Here is a 24,909-nt window from a genome sequence, read left to right on the forward strand (position 1 = left end):
TTACTAAGCAGAGGAAATTTGTGCAAGGCCGGCTCTTAGGCTGGCATTATCATAGTGGCTGCCATTTAAAGAGTCAATTTTTTGCCTACAGGCCAGGTATTGTTATCAGAGTTCTGCCTGTTTTGCATATATACGATTGTATCTCTGATACCTCTCGGGGTGACGGTAGCAAATGCTGACTTCATAGTGTTGATTGTTGAATTGGGCCTTCAAGTAAGAACTTGTAAGAAAAATGAAGAATGAAACAGTGAGTAGCAGGTCTCTAACAGATCTTTATTGTTTCCTTGTTTTTGGTTCAAACAGGGACTCCATGACAGCTTGATTTAGGATCTTATTTTATTTGTGAGAGTGGCTGAAAAGCAGCCTGATTTTTTCCTCTCCTTTTTCACTCTTTCTTAGTACCTTCAGCTCCTACTCATCTGGACTTTCTGGGGAAATGCTCCTAAATCTATACTGGGCTCAGTGGATGTTCCTCAGCCCCTTCTCTGCAGCAACCCCATATGCCTTTGAGCCTTCCCCAGCAGCCCCGGTCACTCCTATGCAGGCTTCAGCCCAGTGTTTCTCCATGCCCCAGAGGTGCCCTCAGCTGCATAAGCTGCTGTTGCATCCAGAAGGGCCATGCCATTTTGATTTTAGTTTTTGTGTATTGGATATGTTACCAAGTGCAACTCCCTTTCCAAAAGGCCGTGGGATTCTCGCTCTCCTTACTCAACGTGAGGCTCCCACGGGGGATGTTTCCCACCTGGACCATGGGGTGTTAATTGAGCAAATCCCATCAGAAGCCATGGAGATGCTCTGTACGTTCACTGCTGAGTATTTCCGTAGTATGAGAATACATTTCTGCATAATGCAGAGGTGCTTCAGGTATTTTCTTGCTTCTATGCAGATCCTTCTTGGAGACTGCTTTAAGGAATATCATATGTTACAGCACCTTAGGATTCCCAGCTTAAAGTGTCTAGTTTTCATTCTTTTGGGCGGATTTGCACTTAGCAAGCTTTGAGAGATACTCATGAAATATGTCACCTATCAGAGCCAGACCTTGTTTAGTCACACTTAGTGTTTCTGCTGGCAGTGGCATCTCATTTTGTCAGCCAGCACAGCGGCACCAAGTGCACTGCCAGGGTGCTGGGCTTGGGAGGACATGGGGTGGCTGCGAGGTGCCAGGCTGTGACTGTGCCCATGTGCCCAGGCGGCTGTCATAGTTTGCTTCTTCCTCTCCCAGTGAAAAGCTGAAAGACACTGACCAGTACAGGGATAACAGAAGTTTTCTCAACTCTTGCCAAACAAACAAAAAAGTATGGCATTATCATACCTTGAAGCCTGGAAGTATGTTCCTCTGTTAAGTGTATGCTTGAAAGTTTTCATTTTGCTATGAGTTCTGTTTCACTCTCGTTTTACCAGTTTTCAGCTTCCCTGATGCCACCAGAGAAGTGCTGTAAGGCATTCCTGTAGTCTGAGTATTGCTGAGCATAGCTGACAACAACTGGCTTGCAGCCTGCCAGTCATGTTAATTATATACTATTAGGCACCATTAGTCTGGTGATTATTTACACAATAGATTTATAGTCTATCTCATGTCAACGTGTACTTGGGAAACTTTAATCTGAAGATCAGAGACGCTCATCTAGACACTCATCTATGGGAGCTTGGGTATGTAAAACCCTATTGTGTGCTCTCTGGGATGCATGGTGCTGGCACGGCTGGTGCTTGGCTGCTTGGCTCTTCCACCACGTGAGCATGAACCATAGCAGCAGAGGCTTTGCCTATGGTGGTTTTTGCTCGAGATCTGGTGGCTCTGTGTCACCATGGTCATGCGAGGATGGTGGGGGCTGGGTGGGTATGGTGGGACAGAGCTCCTGGTGCTCAATGTGCCGGGCCTGTGCAGTGAGTGTAAAGGGCCTTGCACCCATTGAAACTTGGCTTGAGGCTTTGCATGTTCAGAAAGCACTTGGCATATTCCAGTAGGATGTTTAATAAGTGTAGAAATGGTTTAATTTTTAGTTGCACAATAATAGATGTCAGGTAGGTCCTAGTTATTCTCATATGCCTGTTCTGAGCACTTCGATGCAATATTGCCAATAGGACCCTGGGGTGAACCTGTTCTGGGTGTGCAGCAGTGCAGGGAGCTGTGCAGAGGGGGACATCAGGGCTTGCAGCAGAGTGCTCGGGTTTGTCACAGCAGTGTGAGGGATGCCAGCACAGGGTGGCTGCATGGCAGTGGGCCTGCACTTGCAGCTCTGTTTTACCAGGTATTGGCATTAAACTTGAAATAGTGCAGCTGTGAATGTATCCAAACACCAGAATACAAGACTGCAGAGTTGCATGGGATGCATACTTGTGGTGTTGTCATTCACCTCTAGCTGTTCTTAAGGGTTTTTTAAGCTTCATCCAGGCTCATTCTGTGCATGTGTTTGGGCTTGCATTCTCAACATAGGTTTGTTTTTCTTGTACAGATTTTGCACTTCCATGGAAGCCGTTGGAGTTAGTCCTTAATGAACGGTTGTGATGGAACAGCCAGACCTATCAGACTTCGATCCGTGAGAAGTTTTAATGTAGGCAATTGAAACAGACATGTTTTCACAGAAAGGCTGTTAGATTCTGAAGTTACAGGGCTAAAGTGCAGCACATCTCTGTAAATGATCTATAAATGCAGTTTCTCAGATTAAAATATGCCATGTAGGCAGAGCCCCTCTTGGATGCTGCAGCCCGCAGACTGGTGATGCACAGCTCCGTGGACTCCTTTGAACTTTCAGGTTTTCTTTTTCTTGTAAGCCAAAAATTAAGCAATAGGACAGCCTTGGTGGGCCCATCTCCAGCCATCCTCAGTGACACAAGGCCTTCCTGTGCCACTGCAGCACAGGCTCTGGCTTAGAGCAGGCTGCCCTCATGTTCAGTAGAAACTGTGCAATCTCATCCCAAGTCCCTCTGGGACTGTGCTTCTTTTTAATGGTCATTTTAATATTGCAGCACAGTGACATGTACTGGAGGCAGTGAACTCACAGCTACCCTATAAATAATTTGGCATCTAATTCTGCATATTTTGAGCTTGAGGCCCCCTGAGATGCTGAAAAGAGTTTAAAGCCTGTTATGCAGTTAGGCTAATTTAGCCTGAAAAAAGAATACCTGGAAAAGAGGCCATATAATGAGTGCATCACCAGAAGCATTGGAGTTGGTTACCAGAACCCATTGGTGCTGGTCCAGCACCAGTGAAGCCTGCCAGGAGCTGTGGTCTCCTCACTGCTTCCTGGTTCCCAAAGCCCTTCCCCCACTGGGAGCGGGGCTGCCCCTCGGCTCTGCCAGACTGCTCCTGGGGCTGAGCATCCACCGGAAGGCTGTAAGAAGGAGACGGGTTTTAGTGGGTCTTGTGCCAGAGCCAGCGCATGTTTGGAATGCTCTGCAATTTTGTTGGTTTTCCTTATATAGCTTCTAGAAAAATCAAAGTCCCCATGTTATCATTTTCCATTAAGTTGATGTTTCTAACCACAGTGGACAGCTCTCATATCCCTTGAAAACTTATAATAGTAAAATTGTCATAAGGATGAGGCAGGAATGCAAGATTTTATTAAACAATCGTCAGCTCATAAAAGACATCAGTGTTGTGCCATTCTAGATCATATAAATGTATTTCAAAGCAGAATCATATTACAGCGGAGAAAGAATGCACAAAAGAACACAGGTACCAGATCCCAACAAATATTAGGGCTGCTGAGGAGGGGTGGGTGCAGGTGCGTGGTTACCGCACAGAGGCCAAGGCCACGTGGCTGTGCCAGGCGAGGTGTGGGCAGTGTGTTGGTGGGACATGGGCATGCTCAAGGCTTTGTGGGTTGGGATGGGCACAGGTCTTGTGGCGTAAGGCTGGGCGTCCTGCTCGGCTGTGTGATGTGCTTGGGAGCAGGACGGGAGGCGTCAGAGAGAGATGCGAGCTCTACCTGGATAAATAAGTATAAATAATTTTCTTTCTGATATGTGACCGGATTATTTTCCAGTTGATTTCCAGCCTTGGTCCCAAATGGGCCACAGATCAAAAAAAGATAAGGGTCAGTTACAAGGTTGAGCTCATTCAACGTTGCCATGGTAACTGACCTCCAGCATCCCTGTGAGGATGGCACCCAGCTCCCCAGGTGACACTCAGCTGCCGTGCCATCAATCCGCTGCCTCCCACTGCCGGGCTGCGAGGCCCCGCGCCGGGTCTGCGGGGTGTGGGAGGGCTCGGCCTTGTCCACTGGGATTCATTATGGAACCCACTGGCACAGGGTGTTCCAGGGGTGCCGTACAGCGGGACGGGGTATAGAAACAGCAGCAGTGAAAGAATGCCATCTGGATAGCAGGCGTCGTCCAAGTCTGGCGTGAACCACTGTGAATCTGCCGTCCCCTGGCAGTGGTGTGCCCTGCTCCCAGCCCCAGGCTTTGCAGTCACGTTGGATCTCTGTTGATGCTGCCGGCCTGGCGTTCCCATGGCTTTGTTCAGTAGGGATGTCCATCACTGTCACCTCCTGGCCACAGCCCCTCGCTCCTGCACAGCCACATGGATCAGTGCTTGGGCTCCTCCTGCTTTTCTCTTGTTACAAATGTATCCCTTTTCTTACTTATTTACTGAGGAATGAATTGCATAAACAGAATAGTTTCATGCAGTCTTCGTTTTATTTCCCTGCATTCATTCCAATTTGTATTTATTTCTGTTACAATCGGAGCTCTCCTTACATGGCCCATTTAATTCTACCAGATTTATGATATAGGGGATGGGAGAAGGTTCTCTGTGAGCACAGCATATTAATGCTTTGTTACACTGAATTACAGCATTTCAAAGTTCATTAAAAGTGTGGTTAAGCCATGGATGTGTATATCTGAGTACAGGAAAGACGTTCCCTTTTATTGCTGTAATTTGCTGCAGCGAGGTAGAGCCGTGGCACAGGATGTGTGCTGCTGTCAGGAGCATCAGACGGCCGCACGCACTCCTTCAAATTAGGACTGTTGTGGTTATTCCATGAGGGGAAATTTTGCTTTATTAAATCAAGTTGAAGAGAAGTTTTAACTAACAGTGAAGACGATGCTGTTTTATTGTTCAAATTGCAGTTTGTTATTGGTTTGATAACATGTCGGTACGTGGCACTGTTAGTGCATCGTTTTATATCGCTATTAATATAGTTATAATTAGAAATGCAGCTGATACAGTGCGCGGGCTTAATACAGCATTATTAATTATACTGCATCCTCGCCAGGAGGCTGCCGGCGTCAGTTCTCTTAGAGGCTGAGAGACTCGTTGTAATATGTATTAAATGCACGCTGCAGCAGCAGGAAGGGCTGTATGGAGAGGCGCGCTCCCGCTCAGAAGCGGGCAGGGTGTTGGTGTAAATGCAGCTAAGCTCCTATCAACACACGTGAACCATCCTGCAAATGCATTTCAACTTGAGAACAATGAGGACGTGCTCCACCGCCGCGGTTCAGCCGGGGCCGCGCAGCCCCCAGCCCTCCAAACAGGCAGCAAATTATGTACCTCAACATTTAGACAATCGCTGCCTTTGACATCGGTGGGCACCACCCAGGTTTCACCTTCAGGATTCAGATAATCAGCTCTCGTTCCTACCGGCTTCCCTCAAGACCAGTATGGAAATAAGTGTGTGTCTGCCAGGGATCAAATGCTTTTGGAGACAAAAGTAGGTACTGAAAACATAACAGGATACTATCATCTCCCCATGATACTTTTACACAAAGCGCTCTGTTCCTCTTTTGGCCTGACATAGTTTCAGCCTGACAGAATCCAGCAGGCCTGCTTGTTTTAAGCAAGAGCACACCCTATTATTTTTTTGAGAAATGAAGTGTAAAATTAATGCTTATTATTTTGAGTGCAGGAAAAAAGAAAGGCAAGGAGCCCAAGATTCTTGTTGGCCGTGCGTGGCTCGTTTAGTGTTAAATCAATTGATCCCCACATAGATACACTTACGGAGAGATGGGAGACGATCTAGCACAGCGAGCTGTAAAAATCTGCATTTTATTTTACAAATGAGAGGGGCTGCATAATTCACTGGAGTTATGTAGGTCTCATAGATGCCTGTCATTTTTATTTTTTTAAGAAGAATAGAGATGAGGGGAACGCCGCGATGCGCTGTGCTGCTGACGCCCGGCGCACGTGGCTGGAGGGAGGGCTGGCGTTGGCTGCGTTGTCTGGAGGCAGCCTTGTGCTCCTGTATGATCCCAGATAATTCACTGAAGTTATTCTCCAAAGGTGACTGAGTGCCCCTACACACGCACTGCGTTTCTGTGTAAAATAATATGCTGTAAAATGCCACGGAGAAGAGAGTGATTATAGCAGCAATTCTATCTATATCTTTGGGCATTTTCATATTTTGAATACACATGCATGAAAAGAGAAGCGTTTGTCATGCTAACCATGGTACTTTTTTCCACCTTTTTTCTTCCTGGATGGTTTTATAGACACGAGAAATACATAATGGACTCCTGTGGGAGTGGAATAAAAACCCCCACCGGTGAGGAGAAGGCCTTATAATTCAGAAGTGGATTTGCAAATCAAAAGGTCTTGCCTCGAGTGGGATAAATTTCCAGATCTGCAGGAACCCATTATGTTTTATTATTTTTCATTCGAGTTTTAGTTTGTTTGTTATAGGTTTAACTATTTAAAATACTGCGGGGATCAGCCAAGAGAATGCACAGTCTCTGGTACCTAATTAAACAGACCAAGTCAGTAAAAACATACTTCAGTCAAAATGCTGTGAAATCCTCTTTTTTTAATTATACTGAAATTAAAGATATTTAGGCTGCAAAAGGAGCAGTCCTCTCATCAGCAGCCTGTGTCTGTATTTATGAACACACGTGCTCACACAGGACCGGGCTGCGCATGAATCACTATTTTCCAAGCACTCACTATGTGGAGAGTAGAAAATTAATGTCAAACATGATTTCTCTGATTTACTCGCAGAAGGAATTTGTTCCATTCCCCCAGTATCTGCTTTGTCGTCTCCAAGTTTATTGCATGCATTGTTGGGCATGCTCAGGTGGTGCGAGGCACAGATCCTTACCTGCTTTCTGCCCTCTGCAGAGAAAGGCCAGCAGCCTCCCTCAGGGAGGGACAGGAGCTTGCCCCCTGCATACTGATCCATTCTGTAAATAATTTCTATTTCCCCCCTCCTCGCATGGAGGTCCCATCAAGGCAACACGAGCTCTGGGGATGCTCCAGCTGCAGCCATGCAGATGTGTGGCTGTGGGAGCTGTTGAGCTCAGCTCCGTGGGCCGCACTGGTGCTGGACCCACTGCTCGCCTTCCCACCTCGAGATCCTGGGAGCACCAAAAACCCTAAACAAACAATAATTTCCCACTGTTTGACTGCTTCAAAGGTTATTTAAAGCAATTATAAATACAGACTGTGCTTTTGAATGCTGACATTATTTGCAAGATCCGAACGCGTTTGGCAGGAGATTATTTCATGGGATGATGCAGTCATTTCTTGGGTATCTTGGAACTATCAGCTGAGTCAGTGAGGTTTGGAGTTATTAAAATAAACCTGAGTGTAAATCAAAAGGCAATTTCTTTAGTTTTTAAAATATGTGTTCATGACTTTCATGCATGCTGCCATAATGAAGGGAAGATGTTTTTGAGAAGTGCTCACAAAAACCATCTGCAAAATCTTTTAAGTTTAGATGTTCACTGGGTTGTATAAAGTGCACATTTTAAACCTAGGGTTTTTTTAAAATCTCTGTTACCCCCTCCCTCCTTTCAAGAAAATCAAAGGAAGTATGGCTTCAATACCTCGAAAAATGACACATAGGCAACAAAAATACAAAAGTCAGTAAAAAAGAGAAAAAAAAGAGAAATGGTATCATCTTACAAAGGTGGTAGGCTGGAATTAAGAATAATTGTTATTATTTCCCTGTGAGTTCCTCTAGATCATGGGGCATTAGCAGTGGGCACTGCATATTCAGTGTACCTCCTAGAATAATGTTTAGGATATGTTACATGGAAATTACTCTTTCAAATGACATTTAAATCACTTTAATGGTCTCTCTTCAGCTTGGAAAAAGCCAAGAGATATAAAATTAAGGCCAGCACTGGTTTGGGCTCCTGCTATTCTTCCACATTCTGTTCCTCCCTGCTATATTTGCAGTGTAATCTGAGGTGACGAAGCCTGCTTTCAGAGTACGTGGTTGAATTCCCTGTTAAATTCATTTTAAATGCTGAGTATTTAATAATACATACGCAGAGCAGCGACGTCTCTGTTGTGTGCAGAGCGTGAGGAGCAGCACGGGATGGGTGCAGCCCAGCAGCAGCACACGGCGTCGCCTCCATCCCAGCTGCAGATAAATGGCCCTAATGTGAGCGGGGCTGCTCACCTGAGCTCAGTGCACTGGGCTGTGCTTTGCTGGTGGCTGTGGGCCCTTGAAGTTGTGTGCATGGCATTGGGCACGGGAGTTTCTCTCTGACTGCTGCATCGCAGACGCTAATGTGCTGTGTCACTAACAAGTTGTATCATTTGAACCTTGCAGAGGAAGGCATCAATCATGAGTGCAAGCTGTGTAACCAGATGTTTGACTCTCCGGCAAAGCTCCTGTGTCACCTGATTGAGCACAGCTTTGAGGGGATGGGAGGCACATTCAAATGCCCTGTTTGTTTCACAGGTAAGACAGGGAGACTGAGACAAGCCTCAGTGTGCATGGCTTGATCCAGAAATGACACTCGGGGGATTTGTAAAATACTGTATGCCTTTTCTTGGGAAAAGAAATACTGTGCTTGGAAATGTTCAGAATATCTCCTGTCTGAAACTGCAGCACTGAAGAGTTTGACATCTCATGGCACTGCCCAAATGCAGCTGGCCCTGTGTTACTTCTCGCAATGGGGCCTTTCAGGTTGTGGCCTGAATGTGAGGCGCATCTCTAAGAGCAGAACTTGCAAGGCAGGGGCCTGTTCTTGTGAAGACTCTCCTTGTGTGCCACGTACAGCAGCATACCTCGCTCACATGAGATCCCATCACACAACAGTGTGGTCTGACTCCTCCCTCCGAAAGGTTTCTTTAAGAGCAGCCTGCTCATGAAGACATGTTTCCAGGTCCTTTGCAGTTGTATCCATCTGAGGGTCTGCACTGTTTTCCTTCCCTGAGGTTCGTTTTCAGCTGTCTCATCAGTGCAAATGGTCCTGGATGGTCCCTTCTCGAAACATCTTAAGGATGCATTTTAAGGGTGCCTTTTACTCACTCGTCAGAATAGCAGTTAACACCTAAGTTTCCAAACTGCGTAGGGATCACTGCCATGTGTGACCATGGGCTGAGTGTCAGCTACTGCGCTCCCCTCAGCCCTGTGCTCCTTGTGGGATCTGACCCACAGGCTGAGAATTGCTTTTTGAGAACTTGGAGTTAGTTTTTCTATTCCTGAAGCATGCTGTAATGTGTTTGACTGCATCTCTAATTCTGCTGAAGAAGCTTTTTTCATTTACTGGTGAAAAGTCATATAGGATGAGACAAAAATTGAATGAGATATGTTTTTAACTAGCTGAAGCTGGAGTTCAATATGTTTCTCATTTCACTTGTTAAAGGCAAGGTAATTATCAATTCAAAATCCTAATGTAGATGGTATATCTGTAACATTAAATCATAATCTTTTTTCTATATTGGAAGGACAACCCATTTAGAAGGTCTGAATACTGTGGCAGCCTGCCCTTTCAGGTTCACGTGTCTGCCAGAAATGCTGCTCTGGGCACTCATCCTCCAGACCAGCCATCAAGGCTGCTCCTGGCCCAGTTGTCCTGCATTAAAAATGCATCCAATGCACCTGCTGTGGGGCCAGGGCTCCCTGCAGGAGCGGTGACGTCCTCTGCTCGCTCTGATGACTGAGTTCTTCCAGTCACCCGTGGACAGCGTTAGCTTTATGTGAAATATCAAAAGTCCATCCAGGATTTAGAGCCCGTCAGAAGTGAGCTGACTGCCGGCCTGGAGATTCTAAATTGACCACCGGTAAGGACGTTCTGCTGCATTGAGTGTTGGCACTTCTCTGGTGGATATCCTTGGACTTTTTAGAGTCTTTGCAGTCATAAAAGTGTATAACAGAGTAGTTCATGATGGGATATGTTATATGAAACAATTTTAACTAATTGTACTGTGTTCTTTCAGTTTTTGTGCAGGCAAATAAACTGCAGCAGCACATCTTTGCAGTCCACGGACAGGAAGATAAAATTTATGACTGTTCCCAGTGCCCACAGAAGTTCTTCTTTCAAACAGAGCTTCAGGTATGTTTGCAAGAGGAGTTACAGCAAAGCCGAGGCTGTTGGTTTTTCTGTGTGTAGCCTTCACCCTTGTATGGCAACTGGAAGAAATGCACATCCAGTACAGTCTCTCCTCCTGCTCTTAAACTCAGTCTCCTGCCTCCTGGGATGCTATCAGGAGAGAAGGGTCTTTGAGCATGGCTGAAATAAGTAAATAAGACAAGGCAAATATCATGATTCTTTATGAGTATTTCTCTTGACAGTAGAGTTGCTACATCCTGACATGTCTACGTCAAACACCTTGTAAATAATTTCTTTTTCTCTATTAATAATTTAGGAACTGATTAACATACAAAGACTAAGCAAATAGTACACTGCCCTTACTGCTAAATCGTACACTTACTCACTGCTAAGTCAAAAGTAAAGGAGTTTTCCCCACCCAGGTGTGAGAGCAAAGCGTGGGTACAACTGAACATGATGCTTCATTAGCAGCTCCACCAAGGCAATAGCACATTAATAAACAGCAGGTTCTGCCAACCAGGCATTGCATACTGGTTTCCCTGGGGGCTGTGGTCTCTTTTGTTTTACCTGCTCTTGAAGTGGAGCCTGTCCTATGCTCTTGGTTGCTTTCTGAGGGACTGGGCCTTGGAGGTGCTGCTGGAGTCCTGATCCCAGGGGTTGCCCTGATCCCAGGGGTTGCCCTGGAGCTGTATTGTTGAGGTTGGGCTTTAAATTGTGCCGTACCTTTGGTGCTGAGCCCCTAGAGGCTGGAAACTCTGTGGGGCATTAACTTTGTGCTTCCCCAAGTGCAGAACAAGCCCTGTGTGTGTGCTGTCCCACAGGGGAACACAGTGCTGTGGTTCAGGAGTGCTGCCCTGCCCTTCATCAGGTGCCTTTACCTGAGCTGTGCTGCCATGGTGTGCTGTTTGCTGGCAAACGTGGCCTTCTCCTAGAATGGTACTGTGTGCCTCATTTACATCTGTTAACTTTGTAATACACAATTTACTTAAACTTTGGAGGGTTTTTATTTATGTTGCTGAATTCCCAAGCTGTTGCCTCTTGTGTCTTGCTGTCACGCTGTGGAAGGATGGTTGATCTTTTCACTTTGTTGATTTTATTTTATTTTTTTTCTCCCAGGGGAATCTCTTCTCTCTCTTATGCTAGCAACCTGATTTGCATAAGTGTACAAAAGTTTTAACTATACCTTGTTAATGTTTGAATAAAGTCAGCAGATTTGGGTTTGTGTGTTGTCACCAGGAGCATTTTGTGAAGGCAGCAGTGGTTCGCAACGCCATCTCAGTGTTTTTATCTCGATTTGCCTTTTAAGTGGTATTTGGTCAAGATGCCAGCACAATTAAAATGGGTGTACTGGCTTCCTGTGCCACTGCATTAACCTTTACAATCAGACAGTCAAATAAATAGAACCTTGTTAAATTATAGTCTTAGCAGTAGCTTTTTTTTTTTTTTTTTTTTTCAATTAACAGTTTAATTACATAGTGTTTCAATTCTGAAGTGTTGTTCATTGCAAAATTGCTGCAAATAGCAGCTGTAATCAGATAAATTATAATTGTAATTTTCCAGTTTTCACGCAGGATTTGTGTGCATTTAACATTTCTGTACTTAAAATAATTACCCAAGTAGCTTTGAATGGTGTTGGCTGAATGAAAATTTAATTCTTAGCTGCACTGTTTCAGTCCTTATTTTAGTGGTGATTCAAAAAAGTGTTTACTTGATGCCAGGGGTTTTATTAATTCAAACACCTGAGTCAAGGAGGGCACAAAACGTGTACAATCAGTTAGGAACACTCAGAACTTCTGATCCTACCTGACTGGTGTGATTATCTCGCCAGTTAACGATATGCAAAGCTGCCTGTTCCAGATTCCTCAGCTGTTTGTTATGTTTTTGCTGAATGATGAAGATTTTGTATTATTTTAGTGAACCAGTTGTTGAGCTGCTAGTTCAATCTGCATGAACCGTTTGCTCTCTTAGCGGCACCCTTCTTACGTGAGAAAATCGCCATCCGCCAAATGGGCCTGCTTGATGAATTTGACTTTTCAGTTCTGATGCCACTGCTGTAAAATAACAGCTATTTCTTTTAGGTCAAAATCGGAACCTACACCTTGTTTGCTTTTTGTATTTTTAAGTGAGATTACTGAAAGTACTTTTTCTATAAAAATGAGTATTCTGATATTTCAAGGAGAAATTGAATGTCATTCTTGCAAAAACAGGGAAAAGGAGGAGGGGGGAGAACGACATGCAGTGCAGGAAGAGGTAACTTTTAGAGATGTCCTGGAGCAGTATGAATTAGCCCTGCTGACTTGTAAACGTTTGTCTAAACAGTTATCTTGAACACAGTGCATGCCAAGAGAGGCGTATGCATGCCATGTGATGAAAAGCTCCCCACTCCAAGTGTACATGTCAGTGCTTGGGGCAAATCCTGCTTCAGCAGCATAACACTCCTGCAACAATCAGACTCTCTTTTCATTTCTGAACTAGCGGTTGTATTTTAGCGTGTGTTTGTGCTTTGAAGTTTACGCTATCTGATGGAGCTGTAAAACTAAGGCTTAAGAAAGCTTGGTGGAACAGAGCTCATTTTATAAGCTGTGGAAACTCTGGTGTGAACCTGGAGTGATGAGTCAGGGAGAGGTTATGCTAATACTGCCAGAGGAAAAGAAAACAGGACGGTTATTCAGCTGCTTACGTTATCTCATTGGAAATGAGGAAACAAAACACGGTGTGGTTAAATACGGAGCATGGTGGAAATAGTCAGTGTGATAACTGAGGGTGCCCTCAGGGCAGGGGAGGAAGGGCTGGCAGCTCCTTGTTTTTCACATCCTGTTTGTAGAGATTGACATCTGTGAATATGATGAGAATGGCCTGGGAAAAAAAAAAAAAAAAAAGTAAATTTATATCTAATTCATAATACATCAAGGCTATAGCATTTCTTGCATCCTGCTGAAAGTGCTTGCTGAAGGGTAGAAGCGGGGAGGGCAGTCCTCACCAATGGGGCAGGGGAGCCCTCTGAGCCTGTCCTGGGCTGTCCAGAGTGTCTGGAGTCACTGTGGCACATGGGGCATGCAGGTGTGGGGTGGATAGCTCTCTGACAGCTGAACTTTTAATCTTTACTGTTCAAAATATAGTAGGGAGCCCTGCCTGCTCCCAAGATGGGTTAGAAATGGGATATCTGTTGGGTGCTGAGGGTTAGGGTTGCAGTGTTGCTCCCAGCTGGGGGATGTGCCTCCTCAGTTGCTTGCATTAAGAAATGAAATAAGCAAAATGTGACTGAACAGTGATTTTTTTAGAGGAACCAGGGGAGTTTTCATACATGCTCTTTTGCTACTGCATTTTCCAAGGAGCCATCACATAACCAATGGAGTATTTGTGCTTAAAGGATTAATTCCTGCTGTTTGCTTGTGTTCTGTTAATCATACTGTTTCCTCCTAAATGATTACAATTGATGAAAACCAAGGCAAGGGATACAATAAACAATGTGCACACAACCCAGGTACCGGGGGAGCAGGGTACTGCCAGGTCCTTCCTGGCACAGGTATTCAGGTGTTTCATTGCCTCTTATGGGTAAAAGGCTTTCGTTCTGCTCAGATTTGGAGATATGTTGAACTGTTAAATTAAGAGAGCTTCACTGGAGAAACTTGCTGTCATTTCAGGTGCCCAGGTCCTTTAAATGAACATGTATCAAAAGGAGAGTGGCTACTATGGCTCATTGGTTAACACTGTGGTCTGTCTCCTTCCTCATTTTATTTTATGTGAAGAGCTGGCAATTTTCATATATCTATAAACAGGCATGAGCTGCTGCACAGAAATTGAGCTCGTTATATTAATAATGATTTACCATGAACGTCCTCCAGGGGCTTGATTTGGTCCACATCAAAGTCCTTAGGATTCTTTCCACTGATTACAGCAGCTCAAGCCCTAAGCAGGTTTTCTTTTTAAAGTCTGCCTTTAACGTCAGCGCGGTGTCTGACACATCTCATACTGAGCTGCCTGCTGCCCGGGGGAGCAGGCACTGCTCTGAGCCACCTAGGGACAACAGGTCCTCATGGGAGATGTGGAGGTGCTGCTCTGCAGCCCTGGGGCCTCCCTGCAAGCACTGCTGCGAGGCTGGGGGTAGCCAGCTGCTGCTGCCAGCAATTCCTGAGCTGTACAGTGAAGCAGATGGGGAACGAGAGCCCCAGAGCTCCATCCTAGGGCTCCATTTGCCACCAGTGGTCAGAGCACAGGAAAGAGACTGAAGAGATCTTGGGTCTGCACCCTGTTCTGTGGAACTGTTTGGTGTCACCAGCTGAATTAGATAGGAGTCAAAGTGTTCTTATGAGACCCTGAAATATCTCAGTGCTTCTGGACGAGTGTTTATACAGTCAGAGAGGGAAATGCAAATCTATGGCATTTTGATGCTGCTGCAGGAAAGATATTTTCCCTGGGGACGGGAGAGCGTGGCAGGGCGACAGGACCCAGAGAGCAGCGCTCCTCCTACTTATGTAACCCCTGCTTATTTCAGAGCTTAGCAAGACTGCAGTGTCAACACAGTAGCTGGAAACAAACCACAAGCTCTTTCTAAGCTCTGTATGAAGCATCAACAAAATATGCAAGTAGTTTTTCAAAAAGAAAACCTTTTTTTTTTTTTTCATTTTGGATGGAATTTATATTTCTGCATTAATGTATTAATTTTTTTTTTTTTTTCAACTGTTTGTTCTTCCTTTAAAATCCTGATGATGACCCAGGCAGTTATGTGAGCAGATCTGGCTAGCACTTCTCAAAAATGTTGCTGTGGTGCTTAGAGTATTGTTAAATTTTAATTATTAGTAGTTACAAAGCTAATAAATTACAAGAACACCAAAATCTATTCCAGCCATATTGCTGGGTTTCATTCAGACACAGTCAGATAATTATAACTAACAATAATTAAAAATTAAAAGTGCTGTAGGCACATACCCATCACATTGAGTCTGTCTGCATGAACGTTCGTTATGGACTGCGAAACCAGAAGCGTTACCTCTGTTCCGGTGTCACCGTGCAGAAGAGTTTTTGTCCCCCTGGGTCTGTGGATCTCCGTAAGTTTGAATTCAGTGGGGGAGGTCTGTGTGGCTGTTTACAAACTTGGGGTTAGGAGATGGCTCTCATAGTGTGCAGAGCTGTGGGAATGCTGCTGGGGCTCTGCAGCAGAAGCAGATCTGTCCTGGGCCTGACGCTCAGGAGGGAAATGCTGTGTAAAAGTGAGGGAGGCACCCTGGCCCCTCTGTGTGACTCAGCAGTGCTCTGCTCCCTGCCCCCAGGCTGAGGAGGCGTTGGCACAGCCAGGTCCTTTCTGCTTTATGTGAAGGTGATGCAGAAATCCCAAACTGCCCTGTGTTTGGCATGGTTGCAAGGTACAGTGTTGTTGTTTGGAAAGGAAATTCTGGTCAATGTATTGCTTTTTTTTTTGTTATCTTTGACATCTCTCCAGACGGATGCATAAAGGTCTTTCAAGTCTATGAAGACTCACCTGAGCTGAAGCTCAGAAATATGAGTAGCTGTCCCACGATAGAAAAGGCCTTCTTCATTTTTTGCACCATTAATGCCATTCTGTGGCTGGCCCTGGCTAACAAAATGTGCCTAACTTGGCTTTAACTCGTGCAGAAAACCCAGCAGTGATGCAGAGTGGAGGAAGAAAAGGGAGCCAGGTGAAAGGCATCGTTTGAGTCATTAATGCACTTAAGCGCACCCAAGTGTCAACATGTGTGATCAAGTGTAAGGAGGCATGTCGTTCCAATGTGGCAGTGCTGGCACACAGAAGGGGCTTCCTACAGCAGAGATGGCACTTGAAGCCGGCGCTCAGGCTGCCCAGCTAAACCCGTTGTTGCCTGTCATCTATGCCCTAAGGCAAGGGTCCAACCAACTTTTGTGTAGGCACCATGCCATCCCAACAGATGGCCATGAGTGTAAGCCGCCAAGAGACAATGTATATGCATCAATTGTGTTTATTGAAAGCACAATTCCTGGCTGGAAATGTCCAAATGTCTATTTATTCTGAGCTAAGATGCCTTTAGTTAATGGATATGGAAATGCAGCCTAGCTTTGAACTATTTTATATATGTTATATTGCGGTGTAGATACACAAACGTAAGACATGCTGATTTTTGGGAGCCCACTAAAGGTCTGTTGTGGCACATGCAGTCCCTCCCAGGATGGAGTTCTGCTGCCAGGGTGCTTCTCTCCCCTTGCTGCTGGAGGCCAAATTCAGTGGGTGCTGAACATGGTTGTAAATCACTGCTGCACACGTGGAGGTGTGCAAGGACTCAACCTTGTATGCTTGCCAGCTTTCCTTTGAACACATCTAATCTCTGCTTCCACTCTGTGGTGGAAGCCCTTTGTACTTGGTGGGCGAATGTGTGACATACTAGCTGAGACCAAAGCTAGCTGTGCTGTACGCATGCAGGCTGAAGGTTGTTGGTTTGGTTTGTTTTTTTTCACGTGTGGCAGAAAGAGAGAACAAACACTATGCAAAGGTTTTGCTTTTGTGTTTGACAACATGATTACCCACCAAAAGAAGTAATTGATGGAAGAATCCAGAGAGGGGTTTGTATGTGTACATTAAAGGGTGTCTCCTTCCTGCACTTGTTAGCTTTATTCATTAAGACTTGTTAGTGTTCTTGAAAGCTAAGCTTTAAAGGCCCTCTAAACATACGGTTTGGTGTTCATAAAGGTCCAGGCACACTGTTAATAAATACAGCAGGAATGTTTTACTTCCAGATACATTAATGCATTTCCCTGCTATTGCAAGCAGGGCACGTGGGCATGTTAAACATCCATCCTTGACCAAAAGGAGGAAGCACAGGAGAAGAAATGAGAAATAGATTTTCTTTCGGAAAGACCAGATTGCACTCTCTGGTCTGGCAATAACAATTACTAATGACATTTAGAGTGAAATTAAGGATGAGAAATGCAAGTTGGCATTTCAGCAGTGCCAGTCAGTAACATTGCATCAGAGCTCACAGGAGAGATGAGAAAAAGTTTGGAGATGGAAAATTAATTTTGTTATGTCAACAATTAACAAATACCTTTTCTTCATTCTTTAGCACACTATTGCAAATTACTGCTGTGATAGTATTTAGCAGCTCCTCAGGTGAATGAAATAGCACTTCAGAATCCTAATTTCTGCAGTCAAACACAAAAGATGCGATTTGCTCTATTTTGTTGAATAATGAATGACAGAAAAAAGTTCAAACTGACCAGGGAGGGAGAAAATGAGCTCTTGGATTTGTGGTTCTGTATTTTGTGCAGTTTCTCTCTGCAGATTTCTGTGGTTTTTTTTTTAATACAGCTGTGACTGAATTAAACTTACTTGTTCTTTTCTTCCCTATCTTACAAATTTGGAAAGTCTGAAGATGAACAATACACTCAAATCTATGCAGGAAAATTGTGGAGAAGCCAGACTTGAGACATCAGGAAACTGAGACCCTTTACTCAGAAGTCCTTGATCTGTTTGTAAGGCGGAATTCCTATCCCCATAGGAACGTGGTACAAAGTCTCATTCCCTCTGCTCTTCCAGGAGCAGAGGGGCTGCAATCTGTGGGTCTGTGAGCGTGCCCATCAGCACAGCTGGCTGTGCAGCGACAGCGACCCTGGGGACAGCAGATTCGGATACTATTGCTTCCCACCACCAGAGCCTCAGGCAGGGCATAGTCCTTATAATAGAAAGAATGTTTTTGTAGTATGTAGGCAAATTTAGAAAATTGTGGGGTTTTTGTTTCATTTTCTGTTCTTTTAGGTTCTTTTTTTCTTTCCAAAAAGTCTTGTCACAGCGTTTATTTGTCATTGCTGATGGGAGGAGTTCTCTAATACAGCCACTCTGGTTTTGTTGTTTTTTCTATCTTTTTGCTGTTGTAGGGGCGATGAAGTGTAGTTTGGGTTCTGAGCGTGGATTAGTTCTGTTTCTTCCAGTGGGCATCACTGTCATCCAAAGCAACCAACTTTAGCTTTCAAGGGAACAGGGATGCTGCATTGGAAAGGGCAGAACATAAGCACTATTTAAGGAGGAAAACAGTGGAGCTTGAGAAGTCCCTGTTTTAAAAAGCTCATCCAAGGTGGAGTACAGTATGGTTTTAAAAGTTCTGTTTCTTCATTTGCTTGCTGCTGGAGCAAAACGGGGATGCTTGTCCAGACATAAGAGTATATGCCTGAGTGTTTTCACAAGAAATGTCTAGATCATTAAATATAATAGGTCTCAGCTGCAGTTTTGATCACTGAAGCATGCACACAATTCATCACAGCAAATTAGGTACGTCTTTGTAACTTATCTTTCTGCAATTTGCTGGCACTTTTAAAGAGCTGAAACTTATATTGTATGTACTGCAGAAGACATTTCAGATAAAATATTCTGTGTTTATTGTTGGAGAACAAGGATTCGGTAATAACAAAAACGTGGAGCAGTCTGTTTGTGCTCCTGCACCTTGCAGAACCAGCAGTCGTACCGGCACAGATCCCCAGCCGCATTCATTATTTATGTATTTTAGTGAGTTTCTTGTCTGCAGTAAAAGAGATGTAAGCTTCAACATCAGACTGTTTGTGCCAAATTCCATCCTACAGCCCATTCAAGAAACCTGAGGCAACCATGGTTCTCAGTCATTACACACGCCATTTATCTGATTGGAGTTTTGTCTTCTCTGGCTTGAAATGTTGCTTGTTCTTTAAAAGCTTGGTTTCACCTTTGGAAAGAAAAGATATTTGATAGGCATTTTTAATTTTTTTTTGTAGTGAGAACCAAAACCAAAGCCTGCCTAAACAGAAATTGGCATTCAGAAGCAGCACAGTTACTGAAAAACATTTACTTTATTACTGGAAGAGGACAGACGTTAGTGGACTTGAAAATTACCTTTCAGTGGATTCATCAGTTTCAGTCGCTGGTTAGTCCGTGAGCAGATGGATATGTTTGTAACAGTTAGCATGAATTCATACTCTTGGTTTTTGCAGTTTCCTTAAGATCACTGCTGAGTGGTTTGAACATGTATTTTATTTTATTTTCCTCAAAGAGGGTGTGGTTATTTTTCTAATTGCAGATATTTCTTACATCATAGAAGCATACTTTGTTTTCAGAGAGGTGAATGATATATGGCTACAGTATGAGCAAGATGTCGTAAAAGAGTTCCCCAGCATGGCTTCTCTGGAAAAAAACAAACAGTCTAAACCTAGATGAACCATTTCCAATAACCGGATATTTTTAACTGTATGAAGGTGATTGTAGTCTGCCTGTATTTACATCTGGGGTCTGCCACAGTGAAACGGTCTCCTTTTTTCCTCAGAAATTTAGGGCTACTGGTAAACAGAGCAGTGCATTAAACACTCCATCTCTGAAATAGAAAGAAATACTGTCCTAGCCTCTACTGTGTAGCATCTTTAGGTTTCAGGGATTTTGTTTAAATCTGAAACTTGTGTCCAGGAGAAATAAATTATTAGATTGTATAAGCAGCGGGGGAGGGAGTAAACATAGTCTCTTTTGTCCTTTATATCATTTCCCCAAGAAGATAATAAATGTACGGCAATGTACAGGCATTGTGTATATATTGTATTTCAGATGTGAAGACCAAATTTCAGACAGGAAATCCTGGATTGATGCTGTACCATGGTTTCCTACTCCTGCAGCGCTGGTGGAGCCCCCGCCACTTCTGCCATTAGAAGGCATCTGAAAAATAGCTTCATGAAGAAATTTTGAAGGCTTTGAGTGTACTTGTGCTATGCCAAACAAAAGATGTAGGGTTTAACTCGGGTTTGGCTCTTAGTCAGTGAAAGGCAACGGGAGCAGTGGTTTTCCCTGTAGCAGTTGGGTGCAGCTGAGGACCCAGTCCTGCCCTTTGGGTGGCCTTCCTGGGGACATTTTAAATAGCATGAGAGAGCTGCTGGCTGCTTCCTTGATGGCATACCTGCTGTTCTTGCTCTGTGAGGTTGGATATAGAGCTTGAGCAGTGAGTGGTCAGGAAACAATGGGGCCTGGTAAGAACAAAAGAAGGAACTGTGATCTGGCAAGTTGGTAGCTTGCCTGCCTGCAGCTGGGCTCGTGCACCGGGCTGTCAGTGCCTGCACCTTGTGCTTTTGGCAGGAAGGCTGTTGTACTTGCAGTCCAGCCTGCTCTCAGGGAGCTGAGTTATGTATAGAGACATACAGCAGTTCTGCAGTAGTCTTGTTGCTTCCCCTTCCTGAAGTAGTTTTCAGAGAAGTATATTCAGACATAGTCATGTTTGCATAGTTAATGCTCGGTTTTAACACCAGATTCTCAGATTGGTTTCATATCACGCCTTGACCAGTGGAGAAAGGAGGGAATGTAAGATCATTTAGAAAGCATTTTTTTCCAGATTGTGCCTGTTCTGTGTTAAACCAAACTGGCACAGCAGTGTTTTACGTGCAGGCTGGACGCATGTGTTGCACGACCCAACACTTGTAGCAAATGCTCCTGGGCTGATTGCTGAGCTTCATCCTTTTTTCATGTTTCATATTGATAGAATAATGTGAAATATAGTAAACTGCCTATCCACAGCAAGGTGACAGGGCTTTGCTGGAAAAACATAGATGATACAGATAACCCTACGCATGCTGATGGGTTCAGCATAAAGATACGTTGTGCTGTCGTGTAGGATCACCGTGAGTTCAGCAAGGCTTTGCCACCCCACTTCTATTTGTGCCAGCCCATATTCAGCAGCAGCAGTCCTGAGTTTATTCACTTGCAGTGCTTGAGCTTATTCTCTGCAGAGCATTTTGTGTGTCCTCTGCTGTGTCCTGGGCAGGTGGCACGTAGACCTGGAGGTCAGCGCTGCAGAGCCTGCATGGCTCTGGCTCTGCAGCACATGGGGACAGCAGCTCACTGCCTGCAGAGCCAACCCCAAGGTGAGTGCCTGCCTAACCACCAAACCCCCTTTGTTTCTATGGTAGCTCAATCTGAACACGTGGCCGTGGGCGCTGAGGCTGGACTGCATATAGTGTTATCTGTCCTCACTGCAGCGCATGGTTGTGTCTCCAAGAGGAGTTCTAAGACACTTGCTCTTGAAAATGTTGCCCTCTTTTGGGGCACAGATGTGCTTTTAGTCTTTGCATGAAATCGTACTTGCTTAAAATGTAGCATCTTGCTGTTTAGAAGTTAAATTTTCTGAGTATCAGTGACACTTGTAATGCAGTAGCACTGCCTGGAAAATCCCATTTTGTAACAGCTACAGTAATTTTGTGCACACAGCACAGCAGCATTGCCTCATTGCTTTATCTTGTGATGTCTTTGAGGAGACAGATCATGTTGGTGATATTTTGGCCCCACTGTTTCTTATGGGAACCAGTCATCCTTGGTCCTTCATACTAACAGTTCCTCTGGGGTTAATTCCTTCAGGCAGTGGGCTGATGACAGTTCTGTCTGCAGATTCCTGCTTTGCCAGTGGCGTCTGTGCTAATGGGAAGGCATGTAAAGTGCTTCTATGAACTATGGCCTTGCTGTTTTATAGCAGAAACTTGTACTGGAGGATTTTTTGCCCCTTTTGAAATTGGAAATCTGCAATAACAGCCACTGTGTCCAGGACAACACGTCACTGACCACTTGTTTTGTCAGACTGAGCAGTGTGTGGGCACCATGTGATGGGGATATTTCTCTGCCTTTTAAGAAAAATGCATCCATAATGCTAAGCAATACAATTTGTCACATCTGTATTTAATTAGAGAGAGTTCTTCTTTAGTTGTTGCTTTTTAGAAGAATCACAATGAAAGAGCTGTGTTACCTGTAACCTAAATGCTGATAAACGTAGCTCATTTGGAGCCAGCCTTTCTGCACTTGCTTATTTGGTCTAAAGAATTGTATTCAGCTGCAGCTCCCATAGTTATCAATGGAGGATATTGCCTAAGTGAAGGCTGCAAGGTATGTCCCTGTTAATATTTGCATTAAAATTCACAATTGAGGCTGAAGCTCTTTTGTACCCAGTCCTTGCCACCAAGAATACCTTACTGCTGCAGGAAAAAAAAAAAAGCTACAGGAAATCAGCTGCTGTTCAGTGACCCTTGCCATGCCAAGGAACAGCAGGGCAAGAGAAGGAGCCAGTTTTTGGTTCAACTTTGAATGCCATGGCTTTTGTTGGTTTGTATTCCCATAGAAACAGTCCTTCAGTGAAGCTTTTGTCAGTGCATTTTGACTGGTGAATGCTAAAAGGGCTATGTAAAGTGTTTTCTTTCAGTTTAAAGTAGTTTTTAAGAAAAAATGGGAGAGGATGCTCACCTGGTCTTGTAACAGGCAGCTAATCAGAAAATTATTCAGTGTTCATAGAAGAGCTACAAAGTGTCTCCCAGTGATGATGCCAGCCCTCAAATAAATGGACAGTTTTGGGCTTCTGTGGTGTGTTTTACCTTAGGAGGGGTTAATGGGACGTGTTTCAGATAGGCTTAAAGAAATCAACAAGTCATGATTTTGAGACGAATAGCTAAGAAAACTCCTAGAAAGTGGTTCTGCTCTTGCAAATGATTTTGTAATGCAATGTTTCCCTGTTTAAGACTCAGAAAAAGATGAAGTCCTGTCAGCACTGGAATGCATTTGCTTTTGTTAGCACAACGGTGGAAGTTTCTTCAGACTCAGGCAGAGCACGAGGTGCCATTGCCTGCCAGGTGGGTGCCAGCCATGGGCTGGGAGCAGCTCCTGTGGAACAGAGCTGCCATTGCCCAAGCTGATGTGCCAGAGGCATCACTGGGCAGCGTGTGGACATCCTCCAAGCAACCCTTCTGTCAGGGTCACCAGAAATGGGCATTCACCAGGGAGAAATGCTGAGATTATGGAAGGAGCATAGGAATCCTAAAAGGACTGTTTTCACAGACTTCTGACAATAGTAATTAAATCTGCCCCCACTTTACATTAAGAAGTACACGGTTCTTCCCTCCACTTATTTTGATCCTGTGTGTAGCATACTGCAAGCTTCAAGCCACATGGATCTGATGCATTTGCATTTCTGAGTAAAATTCTCAGGAGCATGCGGTCCCGTGGGACAGGTATTATTAGCTCCCTTGTTTCATTGGGTGCTTCAGTGAATCACAGTGTGTTTACAGTGAGCTTCTCTAACAGAAGTCTCTGCGTATTTCTTAGTAATATATCCTCCTGTGGTTTTTATTTCCAAAGTGCCATGGTAAGGAAATTTTCCCAAAGGCTTCAGTTTGCTTTTGTGCTCCAGCATTTTGTCCCGTGTTTTTGAAAGAAGCATATAGACTATCTGCTGAGATATTTAATCGAATATGAGATGCAGTACCGGGCTTAAACTAGTATTTGTGGTCCACTTGTAATAGGATCACCTTGTTTTATTCTGAGTTTTTAGGGAATACAGAGAGATGTCAGGTCAGGAAGACTGACGGTACAGAATTATTAGTCTCATGTGGAATTGGGAAACATGTTGTCAGAGTCCAATTAGGACTATGCAACCTGAATTAGAAGAGAAATTAAATTCATAAATCATCCAAAAAATCCTTAGCTAGTGCAAGAAAAGCCTGGCACTGGGGAAAATAACCGTAAAAAAAGGTATTTGTATTAAAAGGTAATGTTTCAAATGCAGAGTAGCATGGAAATGCATACCCAAATTCAAGAAAATGTTAGAATTAACAAAAGCAATGTCAGTATGGAGACAGAATGGCAAATTGTTCAGACTGTCCAGCACGGCAGCAGAGCACACAGACCCATGTATGCAGAACAAAGGCAGGCGAGGGCTGGGGGTGGTGCTCAAGTGTGTGTGTGTGATTTGTGAAGAACAATGCTCGGGCAGTTGCATTTCAATATAGGCAAATGCAAGCAGTAGGAAAAGAATTGTTAAAAAACAAAAAGCTGGCAGTGTTTAGTTGGTCATATGTGGATCAGCTTTTTTCCATGTAAATATTCTGTGAGTTCTGAACCTACCGGCTTCAGACAAAGCGCTCTGTGTGGCCGAGGTGTGTTCAGCAAAGTGTGTGCAGCGTTGGTGACCGGGGTGCACATCTCCTTGTCTGAATAGCCAGCCTAGCTTTCAGAGGCACTAAACCTCCAGGTGTATTTTCTTACACACTTGAAGTGATTTTGCTGTTGTTGATGTTCAATGCACTGCAAAGCTTCCTGACTGCATTTGTTGATGTGCCAGCTAAAAGTGTGCTAATGCTGGGACTGACTAGTGTATGGCAAGTTATCAGATGCTGAGAGGTGTGAAGTAGGCAGGAACACAGGCAGACTTCTCCTTTTACAAAGGATGTGCCACCTTTCCTTTGTCACTACCTCAATTTCAAGGGATTCTTTAGATAAAGAAGGGACATGGGAACCTGTCTTTTCTGACAGCTTTTTTTATTGAATACCATGATAACTTGGAGTTGAGTTGTTACAAGCATTTTATGTGGTGGGTGAAGTAACAGGGGAAAGGGAAGAAGTGATGCTGTATTTCCTGGAAAGTAAGATCTAAATATATAAATGTCACCGGTAAGAGGTACCTGAAACCACTGAAAGGGGAATTAACACTTGGTTTTATGGGAAACATTGGTTACTCCTATCAGTTCTAATGAAGTGTATTAACTAAATCGTGTTCTGAGTATTCATTCAGCCCTGTTTATGGCACACTCTTGAGTACATTTACTGTTTGTCAGAAGTGCAAACTAGTGAACATATGAGGCTTTAAGACAGGCCATCTGTTAGTCTTAGACCCTTGGATAATTGTCAAACAGTTCTAAAAATAAGCACATATGAACTGCAAG

At 44.2% G+C, this 24,909-nt stretch overlaps 1 protein-coding gene across 5 annotated transcripts in view; it reads left to right on the forward strand.

Annotated features, from left to right (window-relative positions):
- ZNF423 (zinc finger protein 423) overlaps positions 1–24,909 on the forward strand; it is a 163,998-nt gene that overhangs the window by 132,759 nt on the left and 6,330 nt on the right. For all 5 annotated transcript variants that reach the window (XM_042821744.1, XM_042821745.1, XM_042821741.1 and 2 more), the window contains 2 exons: positions 8,496–8,627; positions 10,112–10,227. In XM_042821744.1, coding sequence (XP_042677678.1) covers positions 8,496–8,627; positions 10,112–10,227 — 248 coding nt within the window. The remainder of the gene's footprint in view (positions 1–8,495; positions 8,628–10,111; positions 10,228–24,909) is intronic.

This window comes from Centrocercus urophasianus, unplaced genomic scaffold, assembly GCF_019232065.1.
Source record: "Centrocercus urophasianus isolate 14NV4802_14NV808 unplaced genomic scaffold, USGS_Curo_1.0 seq_2, whole genome shotgun sequence".
Taxonomy (NCBI): domain Eukaryota; kingdom Metazoa; phylum Chordata; class Aves; order Galliformes; family Phasianidae; genus Centrocercus; species Centrocercus urophasianus.